The sequence below is a fragment of the Cheilinus undulatus genome, linkage group 4 (assembly GCF_018320785.1).
Source record: "Cheilinus undulatus linkage group 4, ASM1832078v1, whole genome shotgun sequence".
Classification (NCBI taxonomy): domain Eukaryota; kingdom Metazoa; phylum Chordata; class Actinopteri; order Labriformes; family Labridae; genus Cheilinus; species Cheilinus undulatus.
In genome coordinates, this window is record NC_054868.1 from 46248659 (window position 1) to 46263445 (window position 14787).

Here is a 14787-nt window from a genome sequence, read left to right on the forward strand (position 1 = left end):
GCCCAATATAAAAAAAAATATCAAAATATCTGTTCAAACTATATTAAAGTAAAATTTTGTATTTATTCTCAGGGATGCCTCAAACTCTTTTGGTCATTTCATCCTGGTTCTTTAGAGCAGTGGTTCCCAAAGTGGGGTTCGCAAGATGCTTTCCGTACAAACAAAAAGAAATCTAATATGATTTAAAGTCATACAGTTTATATATTATTGTAAAAAACATTTTTAATGAGTTAAATTCAAAATAAACAGGTTACACTTGTGCTTAAATGTAAGTAAAAGTTATAAAAACTACCTAAAAAGTAAGTGGCTTTGTGCAACATCATGCACTTTATCCCCCGAAAGGGAAGGTGGGGGTCCTCGATCTCTGATGCTGTTATTTTGGGGGTCAGGGGATGAAAAGTTTTGGAACCCCTGCTTTAGAGCAATTGCACAACATTCATAAAGAACAGGAGATTTTCTTAAGGTTACATGAACTAACTAGACCCACCGCCTGGTGGTTTTACGTTGTCACAAGGTGAACAACTGACAGAAAGTGAAAGTACAGAGAGAGGTGAGTCAAGCTGGAAGGCTTGGGAAGTTTTGCCCGCAACCTCTCACCTTCAAAACCTCCTCAGTTCATCCTTGATTCAGACTGGGCATTTGTGCAAAGCTTGAAGAAATACCTCCTAACATTCTTGAGACATCTTGCTCACTAGAATGACCCAGACTGAAGACAGAAGAACTCAAAAACATAACCCTCATATTCCACATACTCCATTTGTGCAGCAATTTGTTTGCAAAAATTTTCCTTTGTAGTCTTTTTTTTTTTTTTTGCAAATCCACAGCACACATTCTGCTCTGTCTCCAGCACGTGCTAGAAGTGCCATGCCACTCTACATGCCAAGACTATATTCAGCAGAGGCCACTGCACAAACATGTCCATTTACCATTGATCAGTGGGTCACGTGCAGCATAATGGATGCAGAAAAATTTACTTTGAAAGTGGAAAGGTACCATCTTAAATGGCATCACACATCCTCTAGAGAGCAGAAACCTTTGAACTTCCCAATGAACTCACCCATAGTAGAAGCAAAAATCACGTAATAATATCAAAGTGAATGGCAAACCAACCTTGGGAAGGTAATCTGTGGTTAACATCAGTGGGTTTCAAACTTTTTTCACTCATGGCACACCAGAAACCAAGCCAAAATTTAAAAGCACACCATTTTACTTTCATGTAATACAGCCTATCTAACAAGTGTTAACGTTTATTAAGATGTTATATATGGTGTGCCTCGCCTCACCATTTAAAACCCACTGGTTTACACACTACTTTGATGTTGGACTCGGCCATTTTGTTTATTATTATTGTTCCACGCTGACTATCTCCTCCTTCAGTCTTTGTCGTATCGACACCGTTTAAACTTTAAAAAAATTCAGTTTCTTCGTCTTTCGACTGCTTTGCCTTTTCTCACTTCTAACTTTTATAATTTTCAAAATACAGCTGTGTACATGCTATTTTCAGCTATTTCTATGCTTTTCAGCCATTAAATACAATTTTCAGCTACTTTAAGGCCAAAATCAGCTATTTTTATTCTATTTTCAGCTATTTTAAGGCTACTTTCAGCTATTTTTAGACTTTTATCAGCTTTTTTTAGCTTCTTTCACCTATTTTTATCCTTTTTTGAGCCATAGAATGTCATTTTCAGGTACTTTTATGCCATTTTATGCTACTTAATGGTATTTTATGTTATTTTCAGCTATTTTTGTGCTTTTGGCTATTTTCAGCAGTTCTTCCACAATTCAGCTCTCAGCATCCCTACGCAATTTCAGTTGATATTGCAATTTTGATCTAGTTATTGAGTGATCTCGTGAACTTGTAGTTCTCTCATGATCTTGTGATCTCTCCCCTCTAGGTGGACTTCAGAAAAACTGTGAGGCAAATGCAACAATGGATGCAATTGCAATGCAATTTATGGATAATGCCTCCAGTCCTGTGTTAGCAGCGATAAGCAACATCAGGTTCCTCTTTTTTCCCTTTTTAGGACTGGTATTTATCTGGGATATAAATAATGGGTTAAGTTGTGTTGAAACGTCACTGGATTGTCCGTTAGTCTTGAATGCACCATGTCAGCAATGTGCGTATCTGCTGCTGTGTCACCTTTAAATGACATCACAAGACTCAGGTAGATGGCTGCCACTGTAAGGATGAGAAGACATCAAGTCAACTAACTTTACAGCCAACCTAAGCCATGGACTTGAATGAAACTAGTCATTATTTTTGAGTTAAAACCAAACCAAACTGAAACTGGGCTTGCCACCTACTGCAGCGCCCTCTGGAGCAAACCAGGCCCAGCTGACTGGCCTGCAGATGAGCTAGCTTGTATCTGCTAACCAGTCCTTTCTTCCCGATATTTTATATGCTCTTACATCTCTGGTGTAGTTGGGCTCCTGTGTTGCCTGGGTTCATCTAGGCTATTCTGGGATTTTATGATTCTGGATTTAATGATGCATTTCTTAGCTTCACATATGATATGTTCTTGGAATCTTGCAATGTGCCCAAAACATCTGGCTATAGCAGGCACTGAGGCATCAAAATCTTTAGCAACACATTCATCCTGGAACTTGTTTAAACATGAGCTATTTTTCACACATGCACTTCTGAAATTTTCAAGAAATTTCGGGACAGGCCACACATCATTTGCCCATTCAAAGATGGGTTTCAAGGTGGGAGATTATCCCTGACAGGCAGTAGGAGGGGTCTCAGGAGATGAGACAAGAGGTAACAAACAAAGAAACAATACCTGATGCTTTAACAATGGTTTTTGCCTTTGCATTGACGTTTTTCCAGTGCTGTGTATGACTGGATGTGTTCACATGATCAACAAGTGAGGGTTTAAGACAGGGATCATCAAGTACATTTGCACAAGGGCCAGATTTAGTTTTGACAGAGACTCTGGGGGCCAGACTTTCAAACAAAGTTTAGACATTTTGGGCTAATTAAGATTATTATATATTTTATATATATTTATATATATTATATATATTGTATTAGTATTTGTATTTTCTTTCCAATCTTGGGGAATGGGCTCTCCCCAGTTGTGATTTAGCACCAGTTTTAACCCATTTTTGACACTTTTTAATGCCTTTTCACAACATCATTCAGCCATTTCTGCAACATTTTTTGCCACTTTTAACCCATTTTTTGATCAGTTTTGCCACTCTTTAACCCCTTTTAGCCACTTTCCTGCCAATTACTGCCCTGTGTGACACTTTTCAACCCCTTTTCCATACTTTGCCAGGCTATTTTTTGCTATATCTTAGTTAGTTTTTGATACTTTTTGCTCCTCTAACCCAATTTTTGCAATTTTTAATCCCTTTTTACCACTTTTCCTTTGTGATTTATCCCCTTTGTGCCACTTTTTTATCCATTTTTGCCACTTTTCAACTATTTTGACACTTTTTTAACCACTTTTCATTATTGTGTTTGTACCATTTTTGCCACTTTTAACCTGTTTTTGATACTTTTTGCCCCTTTTTTCCTCTTTACCAATTTATGCCACATTTAACCTCTTTTCACCACTTTTCCAGCCAATTTTTGTCCTTGTGCCATCCCACAGGCCATTTTGCTGCTGTCTAACCCCTTTTCACCTCTTTTTCTAGCCATTTTTGCAACAATTCCACCGGTCTTAACCAATTTTTGTTTTATTATATTTTTAAAAATTTATAATTGCGGACAAGTGGATTTCTGTAAAAATAGATCAAATGTTTAGTCATTCTAAAACTTTTTCAATATTAAATGTTATTATATTAATTTTGGGGTGGGTTTAACAGCTACAGACATTTAAAGCCAAACAATAACTGTAAAACCACAGCATCTTCATTTCCTCATTTTCTGAATTTAATGATCTTCTGGGGGCCCGATAGAAAGCTTTGGGGGGCCTGATATGGCCCTCGGGCCACCAGTTGATGATCAGTGGTTTAAGACATATTGGTGAGCTGATGAGAGAAAAAAAATAGCTTCACTGCATGCTTGATAACTGCACCAGCTGCACCATGTAATCATCAACCCTGGCTTCTTCCTGACACTGAGCTCAGGTAAAGTCAGGGTGGAAAATTCAGCCGTCTCCAGCTCACTCTGAAGTGCCTGGAAATTTTCCAGAGTTTCATTTATGCATGAAAACACCACTTGATGCACACATCCTCATAAACATCACCTCAAACCCACCCTCCTCATATGGTCCATGTGCAGCTTCAGGGGCTGCTGTATGAAACCAAGTGTTCCCTGTGCAGTACAGTACATCACAGCTCACTTTAATTTGCCTCAGTCTGTTCCCCATTAGCCAGCTGTACAGGTTAAATATCCTGTATGCTGCTGTATGAGAGCACAGACTGATGCAGCAGCAGGTATGGAAGAACAAGTCTAGACATATAGACCCATGTCTTATGACTGTCTAGCAAATGTGCAGTGGGCTAAAGAAGCCCAGAAAGAGGTGCTTCAGTTCAACAAGCTGCAGGCCTGCATGACCTGGCATGACAAACTCATCCGTCAAAAACGGAGGACTATTTATCTGAAAGTGAAGAAGAAATGACGCATGGGATGTTTCTGAGGGGTTAAAAGGCTGTTTTAACTCCGTCTTTCCAGATAAATCAAGTTCACAAAGACAAACCTTGAATTAACAAGAGATGACTGTGCCTGTTTCCTGCAGAGGGCTACAATTAAGTTGAGGATGCGATAAAGCTAACTCCATTAGTGCCTCGAGGGCAGGTGGTGACAACTGATGCGACACGGTTAAAAAGTATTGAACAGAGGAATAAAGGCGGGAAATGAGAGAAATTAACTTCAAACATCGTCTGAAACAAAATTAAACTGTTTAAGAAAAAGTCACAGAAAGTTCTGGATGTTTCGGCGTACCTGCATACGAGGTGTAAAACACCGTCACGAGCAGCCACAGCAGCCAGGTCTCGCGCACCGGGCTCCATCGATCCATCCTTGAACTAGAAGCTATCGATACAGCGGTCAGTAAATCCCTCGTGGCTCCTCTGCGCTCGCGGGACACCTGCAGTCAGAGAAACTTCAGCTCTGCACGCGAGAGCTTCCTTTCACAGTCGAGGAACTCGCTCTCTCGCCCCCCCGTGCGTCTTCTCGCGCACTCCACCAGCTGACAATTAAGTGAGCGCGTGCATAAATATTGATTCAATTGGCACGAGGCTAAACCCAGCAGCCCATTTGCTCCAGTCTGCTGTTTTCTCTGTTTGGTGGACGGATGGAGAAGAAGGACCAGCGGGAGAAAAAAAAAAGTCCCTTAATCTTGAAAGGTCTTTTCCTCTTCACCCGCAGAGAAGTTTCCTCACTTTCTCTTCCCTACTCCTCCTCCACCTCCCCTTCCTCCCTCTTTCCTCCGGGGTGACCCCTCCCTCCCAGGAGACTCTCCGCTTGGGCTCGTGGGGCTGTACAGCAACATAATTACTGCGCGTGTCACTATTAGCAGAACTACTTGCTGAATGATTTAAGGGGCTGTGCAGTGTCTATATCTGTCTCTTTTCTGCGCGCGCACGGGGACGCACTGGCACGTAGACAATATTAAGTTGTTTAGGCTCTTATGCTGAGTATATCTGTAGGGGAGACTCATGGGTTTGTTATATTGTCTTTAACCAAACTAAAGGAATGTTTCATCATGTTCATATCAAATATTTGGCCTTGACTTATGTTAATATTTTTTCTAGAAGTTTTGTATATAAGGCACAAAGTTGCTGTCGGTAATGGTACAGGTTTAAATCTAGCATGCTTTTAGCTAACTAGCTAACGCCATATAGTAGCTAGCATAAAACATTTGCCAAGAAGTCTATAGGGATGCTTCTCTCATTGTTCTTGGAGCTAGTTTATTGTATGGACAATAGTGCTTCTTCATTCTGTAGAGCAGTGTTTCCCAACCATTTTCCTTGGAGTCCCCCATACATATACTTAGGAGAAGTGAAGAGGACAGAGTGGCCTGCTACCGCCAAAAATCAACATAGATTTTAATTGTTTCACTGAAGTATAAAGTACCTAATAACTGCTTTATCGTGGTTTTAGCCACTACTTAAAAATCTCATTTTGGCAGCCTTAGAGCAGACAAAGCCTCACACCCACCCTAAGACCTTTGGAGCCCCGCTGGGGAGGTCGGGAACCAGTGCTTTAGAGCATTTACGAGGTCAGGTGCTGATGTCAGGTGAGAAGGCCTGGTGTGCAATCTCTGTTCCAGTTCATCCCAAAGGTGCTTGATGGGGTTGAGGTCAGGGTGCCATGTGGGCCAGTCAAGATCTTCCACACCAAACCCATCAAACCAGGTCTTTATAGTCCTTGCTTTGTGCACCAGGGCACAGTCATGTTGGAATAGAAAAGGGCCTTCCCCAAACTGTTGCCAGAAAGTTGGAAGTATAGCATTGTCCAAAATGTCTTGGTATGCTGGAGCATAGAGATTGGCTGTCACTGGAGATAAGGGGCCCAGCCAAAACCCTGAAAAACAAACCCAAACCATTACCCCTTCCTCCAACAGACTTCATAGTTGGCACAATGCGGTAAGGCAGGTAATGTTCTCCCGGAATCTGCCAAACCAATGCTCACCGATCTGACTGCCACACAGAGGCATGATTCAGCACTCTACTGAACACAATTCCACAGTCCAGTGTCTGTGTGCTTTACAACACACCTTGGCATTGGGGATGTGAGACTTGCATGCAGCTGCTTGGCCATGGAAACCCATTCCATGAAGCTCCAGCTGCAGTTTTATATCAGTGCCAGTGGAAGATCAGAACTCTTCAGCTATAGTATCAGCTATAGACTTTTACACACCATGCGCCTCAGTCGCTGATGACCCCGGTCTTTAATTTTACATGGTCTCCCGCTTCTTGGCTGAGTTGCTGTTGTTCCTAAATGCTTCCACTTGCTTTGAAATTTCTAGCTGCAAAGATGGCTTCCATCACAGCACCCAGTTGAAATCCTGAGCTCTTCAGAACGACCCATTTAGTGTCACAAATTTTCACAAATGGAGACTGCATGGCTAGGGATTTGATTTTTGTACACCTGTGGTTTTTAACAATTAAATTTTTGGATGTGATAATGACAAGAATAATGACGCTATGCTGGCAATAGCCAAGGCCTGAAGCATTGTTTTTGGGTTGTCAGTACGCAAATATAATTAACAGGATTTCTCAAGAGTTCCTACTCAAATTTTCATCAAGCTGTGCAAAAAACATTCACTGACCCAAGGATAAACTGATTTGGATATCATAGGTCAAAGGTCACAGGGTCTCATGTTCATCCATTTTAAGAACAATTTAAGGGATTTTCTTCAAACCTTGCCCAATGTTCCTCCTGACTGGATTTTGGAGGTCAAAGGTTAAGGTCATGGGACTCGCAGCATCCATTGCTTGTGAATGCAATGTTTAAAGAAAGCTCGAGGTGGTTTTCTTCTTTGCATTAATGTTTACCCTGACTTATGGATGAACTGACAGACTTTGAAAGTCACTATGCATCATGGTCCTTCTTGCTTATTACATCTGTACCACAGAAAACACTCAGCCCTACTTCTTACCCGTCACTATCCATCTTTCACTGTCTGGCAACTGGAAACTCTGCGGCAGCAAATAACTCCCTGACACTTCTAGTTTTTAAGACGTCTTGTTTTTTCTACACTGTTCTTGATGATACACATTTGCTCTCTGCCCTACACTGCCAATCCACCTGTCCAAACACAAACCTAAAACTAAAACTAAACCTAAAATAAATAGTTTTTATAACTCTAGATGTCTTTATTTTACTTGATTAAAGAGAGCAAATAAAACAAATACACACTGCATTGCTGGTCATGAAAAATTTTATTTCTTTTTAAAACTTATTTGGTGTCTCTAGCTTAAAAATGAAAAAGTTACTTGCTTTAAATCATTTTATTATTTTCACTAGAACTACATTGATCACTAAAGGTGCAACAGATCACAGTGTCTTTGATGGTCCCTAACTTCATGTTGAGATAAGTTACAATAATGAAAAGGATACAGCCTGAAGCTTCAGTCTAATTCAGGAAAAACTGCCATCAGAAGTACTGATCACCCAGGTCTCTCTTAATATGTTTCACTGATTGACTACAAAGCTGCAAAAAAGTTTCTATCCATCTATAGGAGTTGATGCAAAACATCCTACATGAAATGGTGGAAGCTTGTGCCACTTTTGATTCTCTTATACATCTGACTCTGGAAACACACACAGTCACACACACACACACACACACGCACACACACAAAGCATGCTAGGACAGGACAACGGTGCTGCCCAACTAATAAAAATATGCTGCTGCAGATTCCAAATTCCAGTGCCTGTCTGTCTTTGCCCTTCACATACACACACATAGACATCTCCACACACTCACACATTCTCTATATTCATCATCCTATATAAGCACAATGAAACCCAAAAGCTGCTCCTCGCTTTCCGCTTCAATGACTGTTATTCTTTGTCTCTAGTGTGCAAAAGTCTTCCTAAAAACAACCATCTCACTGGGAGGTACTGAAAGCTTTTTGAGGGGTTTGAGGAGAAGTTTATGGGGCTAAAAAGGTCTGACAGAATCGGAGCTCAGTGCATGCACACACATGCATACATTCACAGGATTACCTATGTGAGCCTGCAGGCTTCCCTCCTTCAGGTTCAGCTTACATTAGGCAGTATTGTCTCAAACTTCCATACAGTCCTCTACATGACAAGATGAATCTTTTTTATATTTTATATGTTAAAAGCAGCAAAATTACCTTGATATCAAAACAAATTAAAGTGTAAACAGAGTGTTTAAATATCAAATAAATTGTTTGATTAAACTGTTGATGATTAAAATAAGCACCTTGAGTCCGAGATAACTGGTACTACCACCTGGCGGCTCTATGCCTCATAGAGGTATGCAAATGCTGAACAGTGAAGCAGCAGTTATGGGTCAAGAAAGGCTCGGGTGTTTTCTGTGTTAGAGTGATTCCTAGAAATCTAATAAGTAAGCGGTGAACATGAGGCCCAGTTAGCTTGACTTTGACGTTTTCAAGTCTTATCAGTGTGAGAAATCGTGTTCACAAGCAAGGGATGAGTATGAGGCCCAATAATCTTGGATCTTTGACCAATTACCTCCAAAATCTAAACAGATGGTTCTTAAACTAACAAGAAAGGTGTATATGTCGGAACTGATTGACAGACAGATTGGGTCAGGAGCATATGCCAGTTTGGCACTTCGCCTCATCAACCTTGATTCTGTACTGCTCTGGCTTTCCAATGGCCATCGTCCAGGCCCGCATCGTCCATCTCCAGGTATCCGCCCAGCTGACCCCTCCATGATGCGCATGGCCGTCCCAGACATCTGGTCCACCCCACCAAGTCCTGGGCATCCAGGGGCATGGGAAAGCGTGCAAGTTGCCTTTAAAAGTGAAGCTGCTGGTCCCATATCCAGAAGCTGACCCTTTCCATCCCCGCTCTCCTGAGCACTTCAGCTTTAGACACACAGACTTGCCAGTGATACCTGTGATGGACAGACAACCTGTAAACATAATGCCTCCAGCCATGGCTATCGCCAGAGTAGGAACCAGATGTGCTCAGGAGTCAGATCATCTTGGCGTCTGCTAGTGATGTTACCATAATATGATTGGCTGTATGTTTATATGATGACATGTTACACTATACTTGATTGTACATCCTAGGGTGGTTTGCAAAACCTTGCACTAGAACGTTTGATAAAAATACCTTAATATACACTTTATAGACAAAAGCATCTGGCCGTCTGGCCATTACACCAGCAGGGGCTGTAATGTCATTGAATACATGTGCTTTGACATGGATTTGGCCCCCTGTTGCAGCTATAACGGCCTCCATTCTTCATGGAAGGCTTTCCACAAGATTTTGGAGAGTTTTTGTGGGAATTTTTGTTCCTTCATTCTGTAGAGCATTTATGAGGTCAGGCACTGATGTTGGCAAGAAAGGCCTGGCTCACAATCTTCATTCCAGTTCATCCTAAAGGTGCTCAATGGAGTTGAGGTCAGGTCTCTGTGTGGGCCAGCCAAGATCTTCCACACTGAACTCATCAAGCCATGTCTTTATAGTTCTTGCTTTGTGCACTGGGGCACAGTCATGTTGGAATAGAAAAAGCCTTCCCCAAACTGTTGCCACAAAGTTGAAAGAATAGCATCATCCAAAATATCTTGGTGTGCTGAAGCGTTAAGATTTCCCTTCACTGGAGTAAAAAGGGCCTAGTCCAAACCCTGAAAAACAGACCCCACACCACTGTCCTCCCTGCACCAAACTTCACAGCTGTCACAATACAGTAAGGCAAGTAATGCTCTCCCAGCATCTGCCAAACCCAGACAAATCTGACTGCCAGTTAGAGTAGTGTGATTTGTCACTCCACAGAACATGTCTCCACTGCTCCACAGTCCAGTGTCGGTGCGTTTTATACCGATCCATCCAATGCTTACCATTGGACTTGGTGATGTCAGGCTTGAATACATCTTCTCAGCCATGAAAAACCGATTCCATGAAGCTCCAGCTGCAGTTTTTGTGCTTGCAGCAGTGACGGTGGAAATTCAGCATAGCGTTGGCAACTTTTACTCACCATGCACCTTAGCAGTCGCTGACCCCACTTTGTGATTTTACGTGGTCTTCCGCTTTGTAGCTGTGTTGCTGTGTTGCTGTTGTTCCAAAACACTTCCCATTTTTGACAGTATCACTCACAGTTGACTGAAATATTCAACAGGGATGAAATTTCTTGTTGCAAAGGTGGCATCCATCACAGTACCACGCTTGAAGTCGCTGAGTTCTTGACTCCTTTTACACCACAAATAATTGCAAATGGAGAATGCATGGCTGAGTGTTTGATTTTATACACCTGTGGCAATGGGTCTGATTAAAACACCTGAATTCAGTGATTAACAGATGTGGCCAAACACTTTTGTAAATGTAGTGTATATCTATATCAATTTTATAGTTGATGTTATCCGCATTGCATGGCTCTACAAGAGTATTACAAGTAATAATTGAGATGTAATAGTTCAACAACAGCTATATAGACTTATCCTGTAAGGACTGGTAGCCATGCATCAGTGTAATTTAGACAGCGTGCAGGAGTTTGCTTGCAGTCTTTGGTAATTAAACACAAGAAATTCACCTATGGCTGCCTGGGGCTGCATTTACACTGCTCAGTTTAGATGGGGTTTATTTGCTCAGATCTGATTTTTTCTCTGTCTGTTCACATCACTTTTTTAAAATGGCCTGGATTAGACTCCTTTATTCACTTCAATAGATCCACTTAGGAAGGGGGTACGAATCTGACTTGAAAAGATCAGATTCCATGTGACAAGATTTGTTCAATAGTCAGAGTCTTTGTTTTTTCTTTTTGCTTTGGTTTTGATTCTGTTCACCCTTTCCTGGTATTGTATTGACCTTTAACAACCTCGAATTACAACCCTATAAAGGTTTAGCTTCATGCATATAAAAAGTAAATGTTTTCTTGGCAACATTTGGATCCAGCTTCCTGCAGACTTTTTTAAAGTTATGACCCTGTAACAACATTTTGGTGAGAATGATTTTAACCTCAAGAAAGGAGATATTCACCAAACTTGCAGTCAAACTTCTGGAGACATTTAACATCTTTAGGAGGTACAATGTAGATATTACTGTATGCTTGTTTTCAGATAAGACACTCTAAATACAGTTAACAATAATCATTAGGAGTTTGTGTTTTGGTAACAGTACTGTTTTGGAAACAGGAGTAAATTGCATTCAGGTGCACATACATACAGAAGAAGAGGAAAATGGATTCCAGGCATATTTTTCAGAACGCCCTGCCTCCGCCTACGACAAGGCTGTCTTTAACTTATGACTGGCAGCTACACTTTTGTGCACAAGCATTTGTATGAATGCGCAGAGAGACAAAGACAGACACGTTGAGGAGGGATCAGAGAAACCAGAGCGGTGTACTAAAAGATCCCCTAATGCTGCTAATGGCTGTTGTGCTTTGGAAAAACACACCACACACTGATACAATGAAAGCCTTTGGAATATGAATTAGGCTGAAAATGTTGAACTTTTGTCCTTGTGTTTTTCTTTTCTGTATTTCATTCGCTCAGCTGCTGGCCTCATTAATAATACGCCAAAGTCACCAAACATCACATTAGTATTACGACAGGATCAGATTATATGGGTTTCATTTGCACACTTGTGTTAATGCACTCTACAGTAAACCTGATACTGATTCTGATTAAGAACTCTGTCTTCCATTGGATGTTCCAAGGAAGAAACGCTACACTTTGGTTGATTGGGATATGACATTTAATTATTGATTAAGGCTGCTGTTAGCATTATTTTCTTCCATATGTTCAGATAGTGATTGAAATTAACATGTTATAGAACATATTTTACTCTATCAAACCGGGCCTTTATGTGTGGGTTCTCTACAGGTACTCCAGCTTCCTCCCACAGTCCAAAAACATGCTCGTTAGTTTACTGATGATTCTAAATTGCCCGTAGCTGTGAGTGTGGCTGCTTGTTTGTCTCTGTATGTCAGCCCTGTGATTGACTCTGCCGGTGACATCTGGGACTGGATCCAGCCAAGTGTTACAAGTGGACTGGATGAATGGATTGATGGATACATTGTAACGGTATAATGCCAGGTTTCAGTATTACTTTAAATAGACAAGCAGGATTTTACAAGGCATTTTTCCCATGCTAGACACTTTGTAAAATCCAGCTCGTCTGTCCACATTTTTGTGGTTGATTAGGGGTCTGCACAGATTTAAGAGGTTAGGAACCACTTGTTTAGCGCGGTGGTTTTCAACTGATGGATCAGAACCCAAAAGTGGGTCACACAGCTGTTTTTTTATTGGCTGAGAATGTGTGCCAGGCAAACAACTGAGGCAAAATGTCTGATATACCAGGGTCTTGGCACATTAATCGTTTGTTTGTTTGTTTTTTAAATGGTGATCACATGTTAATCCTGGTTGTTTTCTCAAGATCTCTACTATGTCTGGAGGGTCCAGTCACTGGTTAATCAGTATTCCTGGCTACCATTACACCATGAAGACAAAAGAATGCTCCAAGCAACTCAGAGTAAAGGTCACTAGAAAGTATAAGTTGGAGGATGGATACAAAAACATTTTCAAGGCACTGAACATCCCCTGGAGTTCAGTTAAATCCTCTATCAAGAAATGTAGGGAATATGGCACATATGTAAATCTGCCCAGATCAGACCATTCTCACAAACAGAGCGACCGTACAAGAAGGAGACGAGTGAGAGAGGCCACCAAGACACCAGTGACTACTATGCAGGAGCTACAAGCTTCAGCAGCTGAGTTGGGAGAGACTCTGCAAACACCAAATGTTGCACGGGTTCTTCACCAGTCAAAGCTGTATGGGAGAGCAGCACTGTTGAAGAAAACTTTAAATCTGGACTGGAGTTTACCAGAAGGCATGTGGGAGACTCCATGTTCAAGTGGAACAAAGTTCTTTGGTCTGATGAGACCAATATGGTGCTCTTTGGCCGTCAGACAAGATGTTGTGTTTGATGGACAGTCACCAAACACAGCATCCCCACTCTGAGGCATGGTGGTGGCAGCATCATGATGTGGGGATGCTTCTTGGCAGCAGGCCCTGGAAGGCTTGCAAAGGTAGAGGGTAAAATGAATGTGGCAATGTGAGCAGTTTTGCTAAGAAGAATGGAGTACAACTGCAGAGTCCAGATGTGCAAGCCTATCCACACAGACCCAGTGTGGCATTTTTTTAAATATGCTTTAAGTTACTTTTATCTTTTATTTTATGTTATTTTATGTCCAATGTGGTTTTATGTTTCTTTTCAAGTTTTAGTTACTATGCAGCACTTTGGTAAACGTAATGTTTTTAAAATGTGCTATATAAAAAAGGGGACTGGATTGAATTAAGATAAAACTAGCAAAATATTACACCATGTTCCTCGTGATTAACACAGTCAGCCTCATTTTGATGCTTGTCCCGCCCACATAATGTCACACCAATAAGGGCAAGCAAATTTAAGCATGAAGTGGTTCTGCTAGGGCTGTTTTTGATTTAATTAACCAGATGAGGACATATTATTCTTTCTTGTTAAACTGGCCCTTAAACCTTGGGTCCCTGAATTACCCCCACTTTTATTAAATATTCTTAAAATTTTTGACTTGTGCCTTCGTAGTTTTATGTACATTTTCAGTCAAGAATAATTATTTAAAAATCATGCTAAATAATGCCAAATAAAATGCGTTTTTAACAGTGTATAAATAAGTATTAGTGACTCAAAAAGAGTATGTATGAGGTGCTCTTTGGTTTGAGTATAGTTCATAAATTAAGTCAGATATTTAAATATAGTGCTTTGTAGTTTTTTAATTGTTATTTCAAAGCTGTTTTATCGTTTTGGAATAACAGGAGGCATTCAAAGAATCACTACAGTCAGACTTTGGGCGCATACATTTTGACCGCTGGGTGGCGCCAAATCTCTTCAATAGGCACAGGCAGACTTTGAAGCACCGACGACCAGCTTTGATACTTCTTATCAGTTTGTCCTTCGCATTTTTGAACACGCTGTTTTTCTGAGACAAAAACACGAATGAAGGTCTCAGGATTTATCAACTTTCAGACTCACATCTTGAAGGTATTTTCATGCACGGACGACGCTGTTAAGAAGTTGGCCGAGCTGACAGCCGTGCCGGTTAAGATAATCTCTCTGTACATGTGACTCTCTAACTCTCTCTCTCTCTCTCTCTGTTATCCTCTTACTGTTGGTCTCTCTTTAAATCAAC

The 14787-nt window shown here is 41.0% G+C and overlaps 1 protein-coding gene across 1 annotated transcript in view; it reads right to left on the reverse strand.

The window, feature by feature from the left end:
* The window catches only part of col5a3b (collagen, type V, alpha 3b), a 103041-nt gene extending 97866 nt beyond the window's left edge, over nucleotides 1-5175 (reverse strand). Inside the window, exon 1 of the mRNA XM_041784285.1 lies at nucleotides 4895-5175. Coding sequence (XP_041640219.1) covers nucleotides 4895-4970 — 76 coding nt within the window. The 5' untranslated portion in view covers nucleotides 4971-5175. The remainder of the gene's footprint in view (nucleotides 1-4894) is intronic.
* Between the last annotated feature and the right edge of the window lie 9612 nt (nucleotides 5176-14787).